This window comes from Trifolium pratense, linkage group LG1, assembly GCF_020283565.1.
Source record: "Trifolium pratense cultivar HEN17-A07 linkage group LG1, ARS_RC_1.1, whole genome shotgun sequence".
In the NCBI taxonomy this organism is placed as follows: Eukaryota; Viridiplantae; Streptophyta; class Magnoliopsida; order Fabales; family Fabaceae; genus Trifolium; species Trifolium pratense.
In genome coordinates this window covers 41469055-41492911 of record NC_060059.1, presented here as the reverse complement: position 1 = coordinate 41492911, position 23857 = coordinate 41469055, and the positions used below count along the sequence as shown (strand labels likewise).

At 31.1% G+C, this 23857-nt stretch overlaps 3 protein-coding genes across 3 annotated transcripts; 1 reads left to right on the top strand and 2 right to left on the bottom strand.

The window, feature by feature from the left end:
- Window positions 1-6738: 6738 nt before the first annotated feature.
- LOC123894241 (lysM domain receptor-like kinase 4) lies at window positions 6739-8664 on the top strand. Its single transcript, XM_045944189.1, has one exon. The coding sequence runs from the start codon at window positions 6739-6741 to the stop codon at window positions 8662-8664; it is 1926 nt and encodes a 641-aa protein (XP_045800145.1).
- A 372-nt stretch (window positions 8665-9036) lies between these two features.
- On the bottom strand, window positions 9037-14512 carry LOC123886115 (protein DA1). The gene is made up of 12 exons (XM_045935457.1): window positions 13848-14512; window positions 13502-13672; window positions 13317-13407; window positions 12890-13025; window positions 12220-12340; window positions 12021-12104; window positions 11459-11578; window positions 11120-11332; window positions 10707-10763; window positions 10264-10382; window positions 9756-9814; window positions 9037-9576 (listed from the first exon to the last, which is right to left on the bottom strand). Exons 2-12 carry the CDS (start codon window positions 13601-13603, stop codon window positions 9254-9256), a joined length of 1425 nt encoding a protein of 474 aa, XP_045791413.1. The 5' UTR covers window positions 13604-13672; window positions 13848-14512; the 3' UTR covers window positions 9037-9253.
- Window positions 14513-17454: 2942 nt separating this feature from the next.
- On the bottom strand, window positions 17455-23406 carry LOC123886107 (type IV inositol polyphosphate 5-phosphatase 11). The gene is made up of 8 exons (XM_045935449.1): window positions 23264-23406; window positions 22944-23109; window positions 22645-22775; window positions 22346-22422; window positions 22112-22237; window positions 18858-19045; window positions 18605-18742; window positions 17455-17722 (listed from the first exon to the last, which is right to left on the bottom strand). The coding sequence occupies exons 1-8, from the start codon at window positions 23284-23286 to the stop codon at window positions 17555-17557; spliced, it is 1017 nt and encodes a 338-aa protein (XP_045791405.1). The 5' UTR covers window positions 23287-23406; the 3' UTR covers window positions 17455-17554.
- Between the last annotated feature and the right edge of the window lie 451 nt (window positions 23407-23857).

Here is a 23857-nt window from a genome sequence, read left to right as displayed (position 1 = left end):
TAATTTATGTTTCCTCTCAAACGGAAGCTTTTTTAAGCCACATACACTTGCACCGCTGTTGCAGCTGCTCAACCAAACTCGTCGTCTGACCACCTTTGTCAGGAAAACTTTCGATACAAGAAGTTGATTGAACCCTTCACTTAACCACCGACTCTGATACCACTGTTTGAATCATGGAGGGCAGCTGAGGATCATCCACATTAGTGTCAAAGCAACGATACAAGTGGGTTTTGACACCATACTTTTACCCAAATCCTTAATACGTTCGGTTTATGGATCCTCTCATTTATAAAGATTTAACACACCTCATACTTGCTACAACATCTTGTTTATCAAATCTTTCGTTTTCGCTTAAATGCAAGTTCTAAATTAAGATGTTTTGTATCAGCTTCAACATTTTTCACAATCTCACCGCATATTTGTTTTAGAAAAAAAATAAGAATTAAGAATAAAAATGAAAAATCCTTCGATAAGAGAAAAAAATAGAAAAAATAATATTGTTTCTAAAATAGATTAAAAAATTGGCAATAAGTCAATGACCTTTATCAAAATACGACGATATGATCATCATCACTTGACAACCTGTAAGATTTCCACTTTGTTTACTTTTCAATATTTATGTCGTAGTATTTTCCTAACTATAGACAAATATTAATTGTAATATGAATGCCATGTATTTTATTCAATATTATTATAAATATATATTTTTAAAATATACGAATAAAATAAGAATTTTTTTACCATAATAATAATAATAAAATAATAAATAAATAAATAAAGATCTAGCCACCGGATTATTTGACAAAAAATAAATAAATAAAAATTACTGTAAAAAAATAGATAAATATATAAAATATTTAATTTTAAGAATTGAAGAAATATTTTTAAGAATAGAAATATTTTATGATAGTTTTATATATACTAACAGTATTTCATGTGCCTAAAAATCTATATTTCGTAGATTTAAAAACATGAATATTAGTTAGAAATAAGCAATTATTTTCGTTAATCAACAAAATATAGTATAAATTTAATTTTGGTAAATTAAATTTTAAGAATATGTAACTTTATTACAATATTTTTTATCGGTATTTTTGGTAAACAAATGATAGTTTAAAATTAATTACTTGTAGGATGAACTTAAACGGGACATATATTTGTTAAGTATTTTTCAAAAAAGTTTGAATGTTCATTTATTGCAACTAATTACTGGCGGTGAAAATGAAAAAAAAAAATTATCCTTGTAATCAAGAATTAACTGAAATTGTCTCAAAAATTTTATAAAAAAGAAAAAAAAAATGCGTGCAAAAATAGAGGGTGTGCATGTACGAGTTGAATTGGGTCGAATTTAATCTAACCTGTTTTTCAACCCAATCTCCTTTCATGGGTTTGGTTTCATCACTCAATCCGTTTCAATGGTAAAATCGAACCAAACAAATCATAAACAGGTTGGGTCGGGTCCAAGGGTTGTGTCTAAATTATTAATATTTTATAGAAACAACCGTGTTAGAATATTGAAGCAACAAACTATAACACGATTTAACAGTAAAGAGGCCAACCGAATCCGGCACCCACCGCCATCTATCCGACCTCGCTTGATCAAAAGGATTATCAAGTAAAAGTTGCTTAAGAGCTTGAAGATGATGTGCGTCATTGTCAGAAAGTTCTTCATACCACTGTCAATGCCACTCGGTATCTGCTGCATTTCGACTCAACCTATCTGAGATCAAAACATCCTTAAAAGCTTCTTTTGCATACAGATTAGGATATAAGTCACAAAAACTGTTATTTCCAAACTATTTGAATTTGCAAAAGCCGATATCATTACCATCACCAACACAACAACCCACATTCGATTTGAACCATTCCTCATCAGCCGTCCTGCCTATGCTCAAAATATCCCTTCACCAAATAGAGTCCTTAGTCCCAACCTGAGGTGTTGTTCCAGTCAAAATTTTAGTAGGTAGATGCCCATATCCAAACCGCAACAAATCAGCTCATGCCCCCTGTCTTTCATCAATTAATCTCCATTTCCATTTGCTAAGCAATGCCGTATTGAAAAGTTCTAAATTTTTTACTCCTAATCCACCCTGGTTCTTTAGTAAACAAATATAATCCTACTTAATCCAGTATAACTTCTTCTCCACAAGACCGCCTCCCCATAAAATATTTATTTGAATCCGCTCTTTAAATAGGTTGTTGATGTTTAACTTTTTAACTAATGTGTATGAAAAATAATTGGTTATGACAGCTTCGGTTCCACAGGTTTTTCAACGGTAATTATTCATCACTAAACCGCCATAAAAAAATTATACATATAATATGGTACTAAAAGAATAAAATAGATTCACATTGAAATAAAATAAAAGAATTTCAAATATTTTATTGCATAACAAGACAAAAAAACAAAATGAGTGTCGGTGGAGAGAGGAAATGAAAAATCGATGGATAGAATCAAAATGTCAAATTGATGGAAAGAAAGAAGAAATACGCGTTGAAGTAGTGGAAATACAGAAATAGAACACTGTGTGGGTGACATGATTTGTTTAGTTGTTGAGTTGAGTCCCACTTTCCTGGTAATGCTTCCTCACTCTCACTCTCTCACTCATTTCTCTATCTTTTTATTAACAACCAAAATTCAAGTTTTACATAATAAAATATCATTCAAGTTTTATATATTTGTATGTTTGATTTGTTAAAAGAGTAAGTCTTGAACAGAACAATATAAGACATAATAATACAATACATGCAGAATGAGATCGGAATTTTTTTATAATATTGAGTAATTTTTTGTCTTATACAATGTTTAGTGAGTGACAAATATTTCGGTTTTTGTCTTGTCTCTTGTTTTACGGTTTGTCCAGTCCCTAAAACAGCTTTACAATCAAATACAGTACAATTAGATTTGTCCCGTCAAATCCCTTATATAAGCTGATCAAAGACGTTAACTCTGACTACATCGTGTGAAGACAATTTGTGAGAAGAAAAAAATGAAATACATGAGCAGTACTATATAATATAATGTACAATGAATTAGTTATATGGAGTCTATCAATATCATAGGGCTCTTTCAATCGCTATGGGATATGTTTTATTGTCTAGTCTACCATCCATCCTCCATAAATCTTTGTCCTCTGTACTTTACTTCCCTAGCTACCAATTAATTATAATACTAAACCTAAGTCTATAAATTATTGAAAATTATGTGACACTTGTGTTTTTACTATTTATTTTAAACATTCCTTTAAGGATTTTCTACATATTTATCTTGCACTATATACCACATAATTGGAGATTTTATGATCCTATCTATCAGAGTGGATAAATGAGATGAGATTATCTCCAATAGGATTTTGACGGTGTTGGAGTGTTATGTATTGAACCAAGATTTAATGTCTTTCAAGTTTTTATTAAAAAATATAATGAGTGGAGTGGATAGCTTAACTGGTTTGAACTAAAGAAAAAATGAGTTAAGGTTTAGAGTTTAAAAATCTTGGTAGCGAGGTGAAAAAAATCAACACTAACAATATATAATTACTAAGAATAGAGATTTTGCTTGCGTAAAAAAAAAAAAACAGAGATTATTTTTTTTTAGCTTTTACCACCAGTTTAATCTGATTCGAAGATCAGTTCTAACATCAAGTGGTTTCAGCCTCCTCTCTGCAGATTTTCATTGCAATCTAGATGTCTTAGAGGAACTCATTAACTACTTAAAGATCAAAATTTTATTTCTATATGATAGAAGATATGTTATTAGATAAATGAATCAACGATGTAATATTAGATTCTATTGAAAAGAGGTAATTAAACGGTTCAATTAAATTTTAATGATTATGAGAAAAAGACAATTCATTGTGAAAAAATATGAGTGGTAATCTAATCTTTTTTTTTTCTTGAAAGGAAGTGGTAATCTAATCTTAACAACTGTCCAATCAGATAAGATAAAATCTAGTAGCATTTTTTAATATTCTACTAGGGAACAAATACAAATACAACTGGCCTAAACAATTAATCCCACACTCAAAGCTTTATAAAATAAGAAAACAAATAGATTTCTCCAAAATAAGAGAACAAATGCCATTGTCCAATTTTAACCAATTTGTCACTGTTTTTTTAAAACAATATATTGCTATTTAAAAATTTAAGTATAGATAAATTTGCCATTTTATGTTATCAGCGTGTAAATTATAAGTTTTCAGATTTTTTTTTTAACAATTGTAAATATGTATTATATTGATATATTCTATGAATTTAAATAGATGATATTGTTTAACTTTAGTAAAATAAATTGTTAATTGTAAAATTATTATAAAGTGATGAAAATGATTTGAAAATTTTGCCTAACTAAGGTCTCTAAAATCATATCCCCTAATATTTTTGAGTTTCTCACTAAACTTTTCAATCAAGTTGGAAGACTTATCTTTTCCTTTTCTCCCCTTTTTTGAAGCTCCATGCTCCCCATTTCCTCCTCTCAATAGAAAGTGTCTCAATCTATGCCATTATACAACATATTTGAAGGCATGGGGAAATTTGTTGATTTTTTTTTTTAAAGACCAAAATGATACAAAGATGACAATTAAGATATCCCAATTAGGTTGACATTCTAAAGAAATCACGTAAAAAGTAGTCGATAAAAATATATTAATAGCATATAAAATAAGAAGGATGCAAATTAACTTTGGGAGGATTAGACCAAAACCTAAGGTGTAAGTAACTCTGTACCTCGTTAAAAATCTTACTAAGAAAAACTCAATTACAATAGAACAAAACCTTGATGAAGGGAAAAAAAGTGCAGCGATATAAACTAAAAATAAACAAAAACAACAAAGTTAAAAAAATCTATATAAAAGTAAACCTAACATATTAGGAATTGGATTAGGTGCATTCGAATTTTCAGTGCAGTTACTTGATAGCCGTCCGATCATGATCAGACGGTTTAAATAAATACAGTAAAAAAATACAGTTGTTAAATCATGATTGTCCGATCTTGATCAGACGACCATAAAGTGACCGACTGCATGACTGCACGGAAAATTCGACTGCACGGAATCCGGATCCAACATATTATGTTGAAATCATTTCAAATAGAGCTAAACAAACTATTCCATCAAATGAAACTATTTATAGATAAACCAATGTTGATCATTTTATAGATATCTCTTATCTGAAAATGTGAGTGACTTTAAAATGCATTTTATTAATAAGAAAATGCATGCAATTTTGTGAGGTTGCTTGAAAGTCAATATAACAATTCGTGAATCTGTCGGTTTCTAGCCACAGATGTCAACCCTATTTCAGTCTTGCCTCTTCTTTAGCTTTTTCTCTACAAGGTAACAGGGAGGGAGAATGGTCCAACGATTTTATTTACAAAGGCCCAATGGGTTTTGTTGACAGAAGAGTGAAGCCCAATATTGCAGCGATTTTGGACATGCAAATGGGCTCTATTATTCGCACCTGTTACTTTTTTTTAATACAAGTCTAGCTTACAGATTTCTTTTCTATTTTCATTATCTTTTTCCAAAAAAACGATCCTTCATGAAAATTTACTTTTGGAAGCTATCAACTTCTTTTTTATTTTGTTTTATCCAAAAATACTTTTTCAACTGAAAAATTGATAAACCAATATATGTTTATATGCAATTGTAGATATTATAATACAGCTGACTATTGACTGCACAAAATATTTGAATGACGCAACACACGCTACCGGTGTGCTTCTTGCCCACAACGAAAGAAGAGCGACAAGATTTGCTTCAAATTTGGTTGTTTGAAGCATGGGAGCAGATTACCAAAAAAAATCCCTAGGAACAACGAAAAAAGAAGATATCTCGGTAATAAAAACAATAAGGGATTATATTGCCTAGATCCAACGATGAACAGTTGTCCAAAAGAAAAATTGCCACATTGCACCATTGAGACACTTTGAATAAACTAGAGTACATATACGATACATCGGTACTAAAACCTTGGAGTCGTTGCTCCGGATTTTGTCCCCCCCACACTAAAACCAAACTAACAATAACAGACTATAACTAACTTTTAGTTATAATTCTGAATGGGTCTAATAACGTATAGTTCAATGCTATTGACTTATTTGGTTTCATATATTTATTCATTTGATCTTCAAAATTATTCAGATTTATATACACATGTTATCTTTTCCAACAAAAAGGAATGATTGAAGAAAAGCCGGATTATATATTGACATTAGAAGCAGGCAGTAGAAAGCAGCAGCTTAATCATACCATATGATATAATAATCAATTAATCATCAAGTCTTGAATAAAATACAACATGGTCCAATCAGTAAGGTAAGACTTGTTGGTGAACAAAAATATGACACTAATTTCTTGACAATATAATTCAAGTGGTTATATATTTTAATACATTCTCATTCTCAATATGAAAAGAATTATCAGAATATTCTTCATCTATGACGCAAACACAAAACTTGGTCAATTATGATTTAATATGACCCAATTATATAATCCATCAACCAATACAATTAACAGACCAAGGTACTAGAATCTAGGGGCCTACTTAATGAACAACATAATATAATATAATTAAATAATATAATACAATGATTTAGACTTATAATGATTTAGTTTAGACTATGTCTTTTAACTCATCACACGTTATTCTCATATATTAATGTGCTTAGTCTAAAGTTATCATACATTTTTTCTTATAGACACTGCTTAGTTTTTCATTTCCATAAAGAAAAATAGCTTCACCATGAATCAAGTTGTGTTTAACTTCATTTTATTCACACTAAGCATTCTTCTTTCATCAAAAACCAAGGCACAACAAAATTACTCAGGAAATTCAATACTCAGCTGCAAGAACAACGATGATACGGGACCTTCACCGGCATTTCTTTACACCTGCAATGGCCTCAACAGATCATGCTTGGCCTTTCTCACCTTCAAATCCAATCCTCCTTATAACTCTGTTGCCACAATTTCCAACCTCACATCATCGAATCCGAATGAGCTAGCCAGAATCAACCGCGCTACTTTGGTTACAGTTTTCCCACCTGGTAAAGAGGTTATTGTTCCTGTCAACTGTTCTTGTTTAACCAAGGATTATTACCAAGCTGAAACCAAATATATGTTGGGTCTAAACCCAACATATTTCATAATAGCAAATGACACGTTCCAGGGTTTGTCGACATGTGATTCTCTTATGCGTGCGAATCCATATGGGGAACTTGATTTGCATAAAGGAATAGAGTTGAATGTGCCACTCCGATGCGCTTGTCCAACGTATCATCAGAAAACAAATGGCACCAAGTATTTACTCACATATTCTGTGACCTGGGGTGATAACATTTCAAATATTGCTACAAGATTCAATGTAACAGTAGGTAATCTAATTGATGCCAATGGTTTTTCCACAGAGACTCAACTCCTTTTTCCATTCACAACTGTTCTGATTCCTTTGGCAAGTGAACCAGTGAATTTAAAAACCATAGTTGTTAATGATCCTCCACCACCACCCACCCCACCACCACCAACCTCTCTTGGTTGCAGCTTCAAAAAGTGCAAATCAAACAGGAAAGTACTCCTCATTGCTTTAACCACCTCAGTGCTGGTTCTGTGTGTCTTGTTTGTGCTGTTTATGTTTCTGTTTCTGCTCAGAAAGAGATCGGCAAGGTTCGTTAAGCGAGGAACACAATTTAACAATAAAAGAGAGCTGTTTTCTGAAGAGATCCGCGAGGAGATAGCGATCATTGAACATCTCTCCAAAGTGTATAGCTTTGAGGAAATAAAAGAGGCGACTGAGAATTTTAGTCCAAAGAACATAATCAAAGGTTCTTTATTTCGCGGTGTATTCGGCAATGGCAAAGACGTGTTGGCTGTTAAAAGAATGAGAAGAGATGCTTCCACAGAAATCAATTTGCTGAAAAGGATCAATCATTTCAACTTGATAAAACTGCAAGGTTACTGTGAAAACAATGATTGCATATATCTTGTTTATGAATACATAGAAAATGGATCTTTAAGAGAATGGCTTAGCAAGAATAGGTCCATTGAACACCAAAGTTGGGAAAAGAGGATACAGATTGCATTGGATATTGCCAATGGACTTCAGTATCTTCACAACTTCACAGAACCTTGCTATGTACACAAGGACATAAGCAGTGGAAACGTTCTACTGAACAAAGATTTAAGGGCCAAGATAGCAAATTTTGCTCGTGCTGAAGAATCAAAAAGGATGATACCTTCTGGTTGTCCCACATCACATGCCGTAGGATCTGTCGGTTATTTGGCTCCCGAGTATCTCAAGGAAGGGGTAGTCAGTACCAAAATGGACATCTACGCCTTTGGAGTTGTGCTGTTGGAATTGATCACTGGCAAAGATTCTATTACCCTACAAGATGGAAGACAAGTAATGCTCTATGAAATCATAGAAAATATCGTTGGCAAAGAGAATGAAGAAGAGAAGGTGAGTTTGTTCATTGATCCTTGCCTCACTGAAAACTGTAGGAAAGCATGTGCACTGCAGCTAGTTAAACTGAGTCTAGCCTGCTTGATCCAAGAACCAGAAAGCAGACCAAACATTGAAGAGGTAGTCTCTAGCTTACTGAAAATACAGGCAAATGATATGCAACAAAGAATATCCCCCATCATCAACAAAAGCGTAAGCCTGGAGAGGTGAAATGATAGAGTTTCGGCTAACTGATATGCAACACACACTTCTGTTGCTTTTGCAGTTATTTTGTATATATATTATACACACTATATGAACCAATGTCATTGTTTTTTGTTTTGGATGAAATTCACCACTATCCTCCTACAAGAGGAGACAATCCTATTTGAGGTTGACAGAATAGCGATATTTTTTTAACTGTTTGTTCTTAGATACAAAAGTTTGTTACTCTGCATTTGTTTATACAACAAATCTTTCCTTTTTTGCAATGGCCTCCACTTTTCTGATTATTGCTTACAAAGTGTTCTTTTTTCCCCCTCTTTTTTTTGAATAGGTTTTTCCCCCCTCTTATTTTTGGGAATTTTTAGAGAGCTTGAGAGGTGGCAAAACAAATAATAACCCGTGTGATTAAAATAGATTGAAAAAATCATATGAATGTAATCGATACATGAGCAAAGGTATCAATTAATTACAAGTACAAAAAAATCAGCATTGCGTCAAAGCTAATGCCAAAGTACCTTAGCCTCCGTTTCTAATAACAACAGGCTAGGCTTTATCTATATAAAGAATGAGAAACAATAAGATAAATGGGAGATATCTATACTTCATATGGGAAACTCCCCGTCATCTTGATATGGTGAAGGGTTCTTTGTAGGCCATACTTGCGAACCGCTTTTTGACCTGCCCTAAATCCATCACCATAAACTGGGGAAATGTCTGATTCAATCTGGTGCTTGAAGAACTCCCCAAGCTTCTTCTCAAAAGGAGGTCTTTTACCTTTCTTAGATGTATATGATGCAGATGAGGATGAGCCTGATACAAAATTGCTTCCTGATGAAGAAGAAAGCTCAGACTCCAACCACATGTGAGCCAAAACCTGACAGATACCTTCTTCAACGTCTTGACTAAGAGTCCGAAAACCTTCATATATACAGAAGTTGGCATAAAATTGAGGCAACCCCAACAAAATAAAATTGTTTGATGTTACTCGACAAATCTCAACTATTAAAATGAATAAATGGTTCACATGTTGTAACCAAGAGAATACATGCCTCAAACTGCAATGACTTTCTAGATGAATAGCAATAAAGAAATAGTACCTGATAGCCGCAGCCATGCATGCATCATCTCATGTGCTAGAATTGATCCGGTAAGTAATCTGTGAAAAAAACAGAATTGGATTCATCCATAAAATGATTCACCCAAGGGAAAGACAGAAACAAAGATGCTGATGTGATAACAGGAAAACAAAACCTCCTGCAAAAGATCTACTAAGTAAAATAAAAAATAGACCAAATAAAAAAATCTAAATACACCGAACAGAATCCTGATGTAACAAGAATTATTATATAATCTAATGTCAACATTGCAATGCATGATTGGCTGCAGATATAAATTGTATACCATGTAAAACATTGCTGCTGCCCAGTGTAAAATATCATCTGGATCTGATAGTCTATGCAACTAGATGCAAACTAAATTTTATGGTTTCATGTGCTGTTGCTAACAGGTATTTTCATCGTTCAGGAAATTTCTTCGTGTCTTTTAGATTTGTCACTGCTTGTCATTTGAGTTGTAAATCCAACACAATAAACAATAAATTATTACCTTGGAAGACCATATAGAATGAGAATTGCTGTAACATCACATCGAGCAGTCACTTTGTATGGTTGTGTTCTCATGCCCATTGCTTTACTTCCTGTCCCAAGTCTAGGTCGTCTTGAAATCTGATCATGTTTAAAATCAATGAAGCATAAATATATAGCTAATTATTGGTATTGATGAATATAATATATATATGTGTACAAAGGTTATATCAAGTGAGAGAGATATATTTAAAATTAAGAAGAAATGATCAAGATTAAAGCATAAAATTGTGATTTTTAAGTGGTTCTTGTGACCATTAAGTAATTTTAAAATTTGGCCATGCATTTATGGTTATGTGATCAAGATTTACTTATCTTACTCTGGTATAAAAATAGTTATCTCATCACACTTGATATATATTTATATATGTATATATGTTAGCAGAACATAACAGGAAATCTTACAGTGCTGAGTTCCTCAGAGAGGCAGAGTCCTCTGGTCTCAGGCATGTGATAGTGGCCCTGAAAGATGAAGAATAAAATAAGAACGATGAAAAGCAATTCCTTTAATTGTGAACTACTTACGGATAGAAACTTCACATTTCAAAGCATTTTGACTTGGGAAGTATTACCCTATTACAAGTGTTAGGCTTCTAAATCTGAATGTATTTGTTTGTATCTGTTTTGCTCTTAAATTTCTTATATCATGTATGTGTGTCAAATTGAATCATTTATTTTATACATTATGTGCTTAACATATCATCAAGCATTTTCAAAGCCATCAATAACAAAAATAGTTCCTCACAACCACTTAATGCCATTACAATCAAATTATCAATTATATTTACTGCAAACAGGTGAAATGCATTTTCACTTACATTTTTCTCTCCTTCCCTTGCTTCGTTCAGTGCTTGTCTTTCCACCAACAGTAGGGGAACTTGCTGATCCAGTCTCATATTTATGCTTTCGTAGAACTTTAGTATATCAGCATGAAGGGGCTGGCATTCGTTAGTATCCATGATAGAAGAATCAAGACACTCTAAACAGAGCTTCCTTCCATCCTTAAGGGCAATATATCCTGTCCCTTGTGGCTGCATATAAAGAGAGACATCTTCCGTTACATTCTTTTCACTTTGTACCATACAATTTCATCCACCTTTCCCTAGGTAAGCCTAGTATTAATATTTGATAATATAAAATATTTAAGTGGGACTGACCTCCATTCTCTCACAGCTACAACAGCGAGGAGTATTATCATGTTCATGTGAAGGGCAATAATGCTGGTTCCAGAATGGGTGTGCCCTATATTCAATAAGACCAGCAGGGTTTGTTGGAATCTGTGAAAAAGATATATATTACCAAAAATTAACAGCAACAGGCCATGAAATATATGGCTAAAGTCAAGGTGAAAACTAAAAAGCATGCCTTCATTTAATTGTAACATGGAAAAGCAATAAACTTCATGAATGAAATGGAAATGATACAACTCGTTGCTCCAATTGCAAGCATAAAAAATGCATAAAAGAGTGAATTGTGAAAGACGGCAAAAGCATTAATATTCCTGGAGATAAAACAATCTAGTGATGCTATTAGTAGTACCTAAATTTGCATGTAGCGTGATTATACTCATAAGATATGGCTCCCATAAGGCCGTAATCTGGATAATGTTTTCCATTCTCCCCATCCATTTTTTACACATATCAAAAAGTAAAGGTATACGAAAGTCTATGCTAGGTATTAGAAGCAATAATGTAAAAGTTATCAAGGTGAAATACTTACGAAGTGCTTGCAGACATCACATTTCGGATGGTAGCTTTCCTTATAGCATGCTTTATGGTAAGGGTAATTTCCGGATGTGGAAAACTACAAAAGCATGGATATTTACATGTAAAACCAATAATACCTCAAGTACATAATAAAAACCGGTTATGAAAACATTAAAATGAGCAATGTGACAGGTCAAAGGAAATTTCTGCACCTCATAATCAGAGATTGGTAGGTTGCAAGCACGGCAGCGAAAGCATTCAGGATGCCAGAATGCACCCAAGCAATTTAGATATCGTCCATAACCAATCTCAACATTGCAGCCAGCACATATCCTATAATGAAAATAATTAGATACCCATAATTGTGTTTGCATTACATATGTATATGTTGTTGATATTCTAATGTAATAACAAACTGAAACTGAAAGAAGTTAATAACTTCTTCATCAATTGAAAACAAACAGAAAAATTCTGGGTAGATGTTTTCTCCTTTTGTTTATGAGCATTGAACATGATGCACAAGATACAAAAGCTATCCCTACTTTGGATGTGGAAATTAATTCATAGGACTACACGATTATTTGTTCATAAATTCATCTCACAATGATCAAGTGTCTACAACACCGTAGATCAGTTTTGTTGCAGCAATCTTCACTGAGCTATTGTTTGGTACAAGGTATTTGAAGAGACTAAAAAGTACGAAGAACAATGTACCTAGACTACATTCTAGTCTAGTTTTTTTAATAGTTCAATTACATCAACCCCTTCCTACAAAGAATATTCTTGATGAATCATAAGATCATCAGTTAACAAGTAGTTCAGGAGGACCAGCACAAATAAGTGGGAATTGTAATGGACAAAATGTTATCCTCTAATTCATACCTGTACCCCATCGGGAAATACTGAATTGGTTGATACATATTAATATCATTTCCATGTTTGGGAGGTGACTCCACATTTAGGCTTTCTTCTATAGCTCTGGCAAGTTGTTCATCTTCTTCTAACTGTGATTTGTGGTCTACAAGATTAACAGAAAAAACCATAAATACAGAACAGTACTATTTCATGCATGAAATTCAACAGAAAGCAACTGGTTTCTTCCTTTATCAAATGATTTGACCACATATTTCATATCAAATTTCTCCTAATTACAATCCGATGATGAAATCGGCAATGGATAAACAGGAATAATAACATCTACAACAAATGCGAAACAAGTATACAAAACTCAGAACTTCCAAATTACATCATGATATAGCAACCAACGCAAGTATGTAACGCAACAATCTTTGGGAGCTATCTCACTCACCTTTAACTTTTTTTGCTTTAGGAGTGTCTTCTGCTAGAGACAATGCAATAGCACGATCGATATCTTCATTCTCGTTCTCAGCCCAAACATCCTACATTCAAAACCCTACCAAAACATGAGCCACAACATTCTCTAAAACAACACTTCTAATTTCTAAACCAATATGAATTGTTTTAACCGATTACCCCTGAAGTCGACGGCAAGTAATAACTCGAATCGTCTTTATAGTAATGTCCTTCTGAAACCTTTTGGTCAGAGCCTTTAAAAATTTTACTAAGCCACCCCATAAATCAAAAATAGCTATATGTTCATATAAATCAATCAATCAAACTATATTCAACAATAACAGTTCCTTCCTGCACAATAAACATTAACACAATCAAAAAAACATTTTACAAAACATAATTCTACAATTCCATAACCAACTAGAACTAAATTATAGAAAAAATAAAAAAGAGGGTTTTGCAGGTTTATATAAAAAGTAAAGAACTTTATGAAACAGAACCTTGAATTATGAAGTAACTAACTAACCTGTTAAGAAATTGCAGAAACAGCGAGAGACCCAAAATTATAACAAAAAAAAGAATGAAAATAGAAATTGTTTGATTCTGTTTTCTTGACTCGTGTGAAGTGTGTGATCTAATTGAGAAAGTTGGAAGAATAATTCAAAAACGAGTAAGAACGCAAAGACTTTTTTAGATCATTGACAAATGAAGAAAAAGAATAAAGAAAAAAAAATTGATTTTTATATGAAAAAAGAAAGAAAAAGAGATGAGTTAAGAGGGAAAAGAAAAAAAGTTGAAGAAGTGCACGCGATTATAAAGTCAAATTAAATTTGAAGAAAAGTAAAAGATTTAATTTTTGATGAATTAATTTTGAAATAATTTAGGAGGAGAATTTGAAAAGGAAAAATGCAAAGGTGTGTGTGGGACCCTCCTTGTTCACACACACCCCTTTATTCTTTGTTGTTTGTATCAAACTTTGTTATGAAGAAAGGAAACTATAAAAGCAAAACCCAACCTAAAAGACAAAAAAGTTTGTTTGAGAAAAAGAAAACCAGAAGAAAGAAAGAAGAGACCTTTTATTTATGGAATTATTAAATGATAATTTGTTGTTATGGGTGATTGATTGAATACGTTGGGGCGGAGGAAACGGAGGGGTTGGGTTAGGTGTAGCAATTACAAATATTTACGGATACGGAGATTTATGGACATATATTATTATTATTATTATGGGTCATGCTAACCGGTGCCTCCGGGGCACTGGTTAAGGAAACCAAAAAAAGAAAGTTTTGAAAAGAAAAGAACACTTTTTAAATTTTTGAGGAGTTGATTGCACAAACTCCAATGCCAAATTACTATTTTTGCATCATTAAATAGTGCCCCGGGGCACTGTTTAGCATTTTCCTATTATTATACATTATTATTTCCTCCGACCTCATACGTAAGTAAAAGTAATTTTTTTAGATTTATTGAAGAATTAATGTATTTGATCTAAAATATAAACTAAATAGATCACTTTTCAATTAATCTAAAAAACTATTTTTACTTACATATGAGACTAAAGAGAGTATAGATTAAGATTACTTACTTCCTTGTCATGCTCCTAAGATAAGAAGGAAGGAGTGTGAAGACAAGTATCAAACAATTAATTAATATCTATTTGTTTTATTTTTTGATTGAGCTGTTAAATAAAATGAGCTAGTTTGAATTGGTCGGTTCATCAAACCCGTTAAAATGTAAGGTTAAGGCTTAAAATTTTGAAAAATTTTCGTACGTTCTATTTTTATTCAGCCGATATTTAAATAGTGGATAAATAAAAAAGAAAAAATTAGGAAAAACATCGTTCACTAACATCGTCTATTACTTAAGTAGCGGATGATTGAGTAAAACAACAAAAGAAATTTTCTAAAATTTCAGCTTGAACTTTTCAGACTGGCTAATTAAAGCCTGCTAACAACGGGTGGCCCAATAGTCACTAACACAATCACAGTGTTGTTGCACGCGGCAAAGACAACATCACCATAATTTAACACAAATAAGCTAGTTTATAGATTAAAAGTAACTTATAAATTTATAACTTATCATTTTTTTCTTCTAATTTTACCGATATCATCTTACATGAAAAAATTACTATTAATTAAACATATTTTTTTATGTCATTTCATACTTATAAGTTAATTTAACTGCTAATTTTACCGAACACTATAAATTTAATCAGGTAGCTTATTTGTTATAAGCTAAAAGCTAACTTATAAGTTATCCGTTATAAACTACCTTATCATCTATTCGCTATTTTTTGTCAAACGTAGTCATAGCTAACTTTTTTTGTTTTTTTGAATTACATAGCTAACATATTCTTACTTATGCTTTTATTTTATTTATTTTTACACATCGTACTTATGCTTAGGAAACCAATAGTTTGTTGGTCTGAACTCTGAAGTTCATATTGGACCTTCTCTAACTCTGGTTTGAAACCAACATATTAAATGCTGAGAAGTGATAATTGTAGATTTAAATCCGCATCTTAAAATATCAAATAATTGTACAATATTTATTATATCAGTCGTACATGTGAGACTGTACATCTAACTGTAAATAATGTGAACTTAATGGCTTTTCAAAGACTGAAGACTTGAATTAATTTAGGAAATATAGATTTTTAATATTTGTTGGTTGTTTGAAATTTGTTCGTACTAGTAAGTGAAATATTTATAGTTGTGTTATGAACTTTTATAGTCTATGGAGATCAGATTCTGACATTCCAACATGTATGGAGATTTGATTTTTAGTAATATGTGTTGGAATACGTCAGGGGCGTCCCTAACTATTTCGAGACCCTGTTCAAATATTAAGAATAGACCCTATTAAAAACACAATTTTTATATTTATTTATATAAAAAAAAAAAGCATCCTTTATTTAAATTTTCAATGACATACGAAATAGTTATATCATAACTAACATAAAAATATCATATTATAATCAATAATTAACATGAACGTGATTCGGGGTGACTTAATTTCATTTTTCGTCCCGTGTGTTTATTTTAGATTTTAATTTGGTTTCTTACTTAAAAAGTTTCAATTTAGTTTTAAGTTTACTTTATGTTTCAATTTGATCCCTTACATTTAAATAGAGATGACTAGCTTGAAACCTAAAATACTATAAGGACCAAATATCATTTTGACAAAGGGAAATACTTATTACTGCAAAGTGATTTAGTAACAATAAAACATCACGTGAGTTTATAAAAGGGTGAGTTTATAAAATGGAACCTCCAACTATCTAGAAATATGAGGCCCTTAAAATCAGAGGCCTTGTGCTGTAGCACATCTTGCACTTGCATGGGAGCCGCCCCTGGAATACGTGACCGTGACAGTCTTAGGTGGATCATTTATATTGGACTCACAACAACTATATACTCCTTTTAGTCCTATATATATATTAAAAAATATTGACTTTTTAGATACATTGTGTTGTCTAAATACGTTGGTTTTACAATTAATCTAAGAATCAAATATTTTCTTATATATTGGTTAAAAAAAAATTCTTATATATAGGTCTGAAGGAAGTATAAGTGGGTTCTATACCACACTTTTATCTAAAATTTTAAGACTTGAATTCTAAATGTTCAACCTCATGAACCCTAAGAAATATGCAAAACTTAATTCATCTCACACTTACCATAATAATATGAATTAATTTCGTTTTGTGAAAAAATTAAATTCAATCCAAAAGAAATTTATTTCTAGGCTAAATGGGTCAACTTTGAATGATAAATTACTTTATTGGCTTAAAGATTTAGTTGGAACAATTCATAAATTCAATCATAATCAGAACACCACGCAATCCAATAAACCGACCAGGATTCATGTGTCTCCATCATACGACAAAATGCAAAATCTGGAAATGGATCATGTGCAGTCAAAATTTTAATGCAGTTGATTTATAACCATTCGATCACAATCAAACGGTTTAAATAAATTCAGTTAATAATTACAGTTTTAAATTATAACCGTCCGATCTTGATCGGACGATTATAAATGAAATGACTGCACAACTGCACCCAAAAATCGAATGCATGAAATCCTGGTCCGCAAAATCCACCATTGACAAGTTAGCATTTTTCTATTGTATTTTTCTTCTTTTTTTTTTTTTTTTTGCATTTGACTGACTATATATAATACAATAATTTACAAAAAAAAATATTGTAATTTAGACGTAAGGGTTCACTACAATTAATTGGATTGAGTTTGAGGAAGTCTTAAGCAGATTTGTGCCTTTACTGGTTTATGATCTGAACCGTATATTTCATCTAAGGACTCGTAGGAACGTAGATTTGCTTCCACGTTGTATGTGTCTTCTATCTTGAATAGTATACGATCTGTCCATGCTGGTACTCTAACCTGAAAATCAACATGTACACATCATCAATAGAATCGTTAAACGTCACCAAATCATATCTTTAACATGTCACACAAATGGATATATTATATATGATGGATTTTCTAGGCTGTTTTTCAAGCCAGCATTTCTTGTGGTAGCAATTTTATGTGGGATTTTAAGTCAATATTTGTGCTAGTTTTTCTAATTCGAAAACTACAATGAAATAAATGAGACTTTTATTTCTGTTTGGTCGGTAATAGTTATGTGGCCAAAATTTTAGGAGTACCTTATAAGATAAATAAATGGTATTTTTGGGATTTAAGATTATACGTGTATAAAATATGATGTGTCTACTAACATAGTTAAACAAACAAAGAGATTTAAGATATTTTTATATGATTAAGTAAATAAAGATATCCGTCAAAATGAAAAATTAAACAAAAATAATTAAGTACTGACACGATTGAACTCAAGTAATTAAAGCGTAGGTTCTAAAAGTAAGGTACATATATATAATGATTATAATGATTGATACTATAAAACAACTTATAAAGAGTTTTTTTTTTCCTTCCTACTCTTATTATGGAACATGAGCAAGACTTCCATGAGCACGTGACCATATAGTTATATTCATATCATTTTTATTATTTATAAAATAATTAAAAGAATAAAATATAAAATATTGTGAGTGTGACCAAAAAATTATATTTGGTCACATACTCACATAGAATGATATTTTAGAGATATTAGAAATAAGCCTTTTTTGCTAAAATTTACATTTTGGTTAGAAATTGCTAACATTTACTTATATATACATCTTTTATGTTTTTTTTACTAAATCTTTTATGTTGAATTGGAAAATGTTATATTTGCATCAAAAAAGAAAAGAAGATGTAACTTACCTTATGACTTGTATCATAATTGCTACTTCCTTTATTATACTTATATGTTGGCTTGAATGTCAATGTCCCCTCACAAAATCCATTGAAAATTTGTCCTTCTCCAGCTTGTTGCAAGAGTTGATCATTACCATGCAGCTTCTGATCAAATGAAACAAAATGAATTATCAATTATGTATATTATGAATTTTGAATTAAATTGCAAACTAATTCTAGCTTATATATGAGTCCACTTAGTGGTGATGAAAATAATTACATGGTGAAGATCTTTGTCTATTAGGTTCCTTGCAGGATGTGTATCAATCCCTTGAAGCCTATAGTTAAGATCTCCTAGCCAAACAATCATATGGGCCGGTCTAGAATTTGGGTTCAAAATCTTGGAGAAGAGGGAGTGTGATATATGTCTGCATTCATAATTTCTTTCTTCCACATTGCGACTATGAGCTGCAACAAAATTAAAAACACCATGTACAATACAATTATAATCTAGCTATTAGTATTAACCAATATGAAAAACATGTTTATGAAAGCATTCATTGTTTCTTGTTAATTTTCATATTTGAGGCAGTTAAGTGGAAATGGATTAGTTGTGGTCGCAATTGAAATATTCTTCATTCACGCAATTAACATATCGGTGGCCTTTAGATCAATATCAAATGGTCCTAAAATTTGCATATTTTTTCATTTAAACTTTTCTATCAAACTTAAAATTTGAGAAATCTATCTTAATTTGATGTGTTGATTGCGTGAATGCAAAATTTCCAGACTACATGGAGTCACATCATGGATTGCAATTTGGCCTAGCAACTAAGACATGCGGAGAGGGGGAAAATGTGATATGGTTTTTTGTGTTTTTGTATTGCGGAATTTGGTGAGATATAAATTTAGGGAGAAAACTCTCCTCAAATATAGGGTTATATGAAGAATACTAAAGTTCTTAGGGTAAATAGTGTTATACCCCCCTGCAAAATAGGCGAGTTTTGCGTTACCCCCCTGCAAAATATATTTTTGAGATTACCCCCCTGCAATGTCAAGATTCCTTGCGTTACCCCCTGGCTCAACAAGTGGGCATATGACATGGAAGAATCTTGACGTGGCATGACACGTGGAAATTAATTTATTTTTTATTTATTTTTAATTGCCAACTCATTAATTAATGTGGGTTTTTAATTAAAAAAATGAAAAAAAAAACTTAAAAGTTGTTATATTTTTATGAACTTACTTAAAAGAAGTTTTTTTTTTGACTAAAAGTTGTTATTATATATAACTTTTTTTTTTTTGACTAAAAGTTGTTATTATATATAAAAAAAAAAGATTTCATTTTTTTTTTTGACTAAAAGTTGTTATTATTTAGTCAAAAAATAAATTTTTTTTATATATAATAACAAAAAACCCTACAACAATTGGATTCAACGTTCTTGAAAAAATAAGTGATATTGTTATTATTTTTGTTTTTGGGGTTAAGAAATCTTTTTTTTATATATATAATAACAACTTTTAGTCAAAAAAGAAAAAGAATTCTTTTAGTCAAAAAAAAAAAAGAAATCTTTTTTTTTTATATATATATAATAACAACTTTTAGTCAAACAAAAAAAAAATCTTTTTTTTTATATATATAATAACAACTTTTAGTAAAAAAAAAAGAAATCTTTTAGTAAAAAAAAAAGAAATCTTTTAGTAAAAAAAAAAAAAATCTTTTTTTTTTATATATAATAACAACTTTTAGTAAAAAAAAAAAAAGAAATCTTTTAGTAAAAAAAAAAGATATCTTTTTTTTATATATATATATATATAATAACAACTTTTAGTCAAAAAAAAAAAAATCTTTTTTTTTTATATATAATAACAACTTTTAGTAAAAAAAAAAAAACTTTTTTTTAAGTAAGTTCATAAAAATATAACAACTTTTAAGTTTTTTTTTCATTTTTTTAATTAAAAACCCACATTAATTAATGAGTTGGCAATTAAAAATAAATAAAAAATAAATTAATTTCCACGTGTCATGCCACGTCAAGATTCTTCCATGTCATATGCCCACTTGTTGAGCCAGGGGGGTAACGCAAGGAATCTTGACATTGCAGGGGGGTAATCTCAAAAAAATATTTTGCAGGGGGTAACGCAAAACTCGCCTATTTTGCAGGGGGGTATATCACTATTTAACCAAGTTCTTATTTTATTCATCATGCTTATGGCTCTATATATAGAGCTACATAAAAAAACACTAATCCTATAATAAAATTTAAACAAATCTTAAATATTCTAAACTGAAATATAAATCATAAACTCTAATATTATATTATTTCAAATATAAATCTAAACTATATTTAAATATAAAATCTTCCAAAAAAGATATTTAGGCATTATTCCCAACACTTCTCCTTGACTGAATATCTTTTTTTGTTGTATCCAATATGAGATTTGCGCTGAAATTTAATTGTATTTTTTGTTTCTCAAGCCTCTCCTCTTTGACTGAATATCTTTGTGTTGTATCCGACATGAGATTTGAGTTGAAAAAACCTTTTTTAACACTCCTCCTCGACTGGATATCTTTGTGTTGTATCCAGCATGAGATTCATGTTGATTTTTGTTGTTGTTGTTGTTGTTGTTCATCCACATTCTTTGTTGCTGTTTTTGTTTAACACTCCTCCCTGACTGAATATCTTTGTGTTGTATCCAGCCCGAGATTCATGTTGATTTTTGTTTTTTTGTTGTTGTTGTTGTCTACATCTTCATATGGTACATGAGCATATTTTTCATGTATTGGTTTTGGGTTTTGTAATACATGTGTATGTATCCTACTTTTCATGTATTGGTTATGGGTTATGGGTTATTAATACATGTGTAGGTATCATACTTTTCATGTATTGATTTTGGTTTTGATTTTGGTTTTGGTTATGGGTTATTACATGTGCATATTTCATGTAACACATAAAGATGTAGTTGTGGTTATGATTTTTTGTTATGGGTTTTTGTTGATTTTTTCGTCTTCTGCTTCATCATCTTCATCTTCTCCTTCTTCCATCTTTATGGGTCCTTGTGAACGACGGCGCTCTGATGCCACTGATATGGTTTTTTGTGTTTTTGTATTGCGGAATTTGGTGAGATATAAATTTAGGGAGAAAACTCTCCTCAAATATAGGATTATATGAAGAATACTAAAGTTCTTATTTTATTCATCATGCTTATGGCTCTATATATAGAGCTACATAAAAAAACACTAATCCTATAATAAAATTTAAACAAACCTTAAATATTCTAAACTGAAATATAAATCATAAACTCTAATATTATATTATTTCAAATATAAATCTAAACTATATTTAAATATAAAATCTTCCAAAAAAGATATTTAGGCATTATTCCCAACAAAATGTGTTGACCCGAGTTTGAACTCAGAATTCCACATAAAATATGATCACAACTAAATCACTAGACTTTAACAACGGGGGCTAAAAATGTCGCTTTTGTTAGCAAAAGAAAGGAATTAACCAATCATATGTAGTTACTGACCGGAAAGGTGGCACGAGATGAACACCAAACTTATGCCATTGTAGTTAATACGGATTGCTACAGCCCCTTTCTTTCTTCCAATTATTCCTCCACACCCTCCAACAGATTCTTTGTCCACCTGTAATTCTGCATAAAAATATTTAAAAACATCTCATTTTAGCAGATATTAATTATAATTATTAGTTTAAAACTAATCATAGTTAAGAAAGTTATAATTTGACATAAAAACCTCACCTTCAATGAATGATCCTGCATTCTTTCGTCCAAACAGATACAACTGCAAAGATTGCATGGCAACTTTACCTATCAGCCTTCATTTCCAAAACAAGAAAATTCCAATAAGTTTATGTCAGCAACTTAAACATGATATAGACTAAATACATCAGTTATTTAATGAACCTAAAAGTTAACTGTTTTTTACAAAAAGGACCTGAGATAATATATTTAGAATTTGGACAAACTTGAAGCTAATTATAGATTTCAATTTCCAATGTTGAGATTAAAAGTACACATAATGTGGCCAATCTTCTTACGTGTGACTTTCATCCAAAGCTGCTAAAAGCATAGTTGCAACATTTTTTCTTGGAGCTTCTTGCAAGCCAACAACTAGAAGATCGAAATCGCGGTTGCTACCAACCATATCTGCTAAATCTTCAAACGAAACCTGATTAATCAAAACAAAAATTATAGGCACAGCGAGCATGCATGAGTATAACACTAGCTAGTTTGCTTATTTGAATTCCATAATGGAATAATATACGCGCAGTTATGCATGGAGGATATCCAATTTTGAACAAAAATATGTTTATATATAGTCATTGGCTGCATGTACCTGACCATTCATATTCCAAGTAACTATGGAGATGCAAAGATTTGAAGTGGTGGAGAAGTTACAAGCTTTATCCACACTCACAGTTCTTATCCCAATCTCAGATGGCAAAGTTTGATGATCATGAACAAAACCGGTTGGCCTTTTCGTCCACCTTGATAATTTTCCTCTGCAAATTTTGCACATACATAAAAAAAATTAATATTGGAACACATGAGACTTAATTGATAAATTAAATGGCAGCTAGCATAGAAATTAAGATAAACAATTTCACATCATATAATTAAGTAAATTTGATGATCATATATATATAGGAGTACTACCTTTTGCAAAGTTGGTTCCCCATTATTAAGAAACAAGAATTTAAAAACGAGCTAGTGCACAAAAAATGAATTTGAGTGAAAAAGATTGAATATTGAAGGAGACGAAATGATAATAATTAAATTGATTGACTTTGGAATTTGGAGCTATATTTATTGCTATATTTATACTAGACTTTGCTATACTATTCTAGAGATTTTCAATTAGTGGTTCAAAAGTTGGATCACGTGTCTAAAAATCAAAATATTTTGGTGAGGTAGGTTGGATCTCGTTGACAATGGAATTAAGAAGTGAAAACAAAATTGAAAAGAACAATCTGTCTGTCTGGACTAATTAAGCATGCCATGCAATTTACGTCAAGCAACTCTGCCTATACTGTGGGATGACAATTCAAACAATATACAAGAGTGTCAAGATACTCAAAGCTAAGTTTTTATTTTTTGTACATCCAAAGCTATTATTATTTGTAGACTAAAAATCGATCGACTTAGTAGTCCCTATCAGCCGTCCAATTAGTCTCCAACAAAAATAATATCAAATTATTATAATACAAAAATTTAGTCATGTAACCTTAGTTCAATTGACTGAGATATTAC

Coding starts and splice junctions, on each gene's coding strand:
- LOC123894241 (XM_045944189.1), top strand. CDS start 6,739: ATGAATCAAGTTGTGTTTAACTTCATTTTATTCACACTAAGCATTCTT.
- LOC123886115 (XM_045935457.1), bottom strand. CDS start 13,603: ATGGGGTGGCTTAGTAAAATTTTTAAAGGCTCTGACCAAAAGGTTTCA. Junction 11,333..11,458: donor GTAGCTGTGAGAGAATGGAG/GTCAGTCCCACT, acceptor CTTTATATGCAG/CCACAAGGGACAGGATATAT. Junction 9,577..9,755: donor TGCATGGCTGCGGCTATCAG/GTACTATTTCTT, acceptor GTATATATGAAG/GTTTTCGGACTCTTAGTCAA.
- LOC123886107 (XM_045935449.1), bottom strand. CDS start 23,286: ATGGGGAACCAACTTTGCAAAAG. Junction 23,110..23,263: donor GGGAACCAACTTTGCAAAAG/GTAGTACTCCTA, acceptor CAAAATTTGCAG/AGGAAAATTATCAAGGTGGA. Junction 22,423..22,644: donor GCTTTGGATGAAAGTCACAC/GTAAGAAGATTG, acceptor TTGGAAATGAAG/GCTGATAGGTAAAGTTGCCA.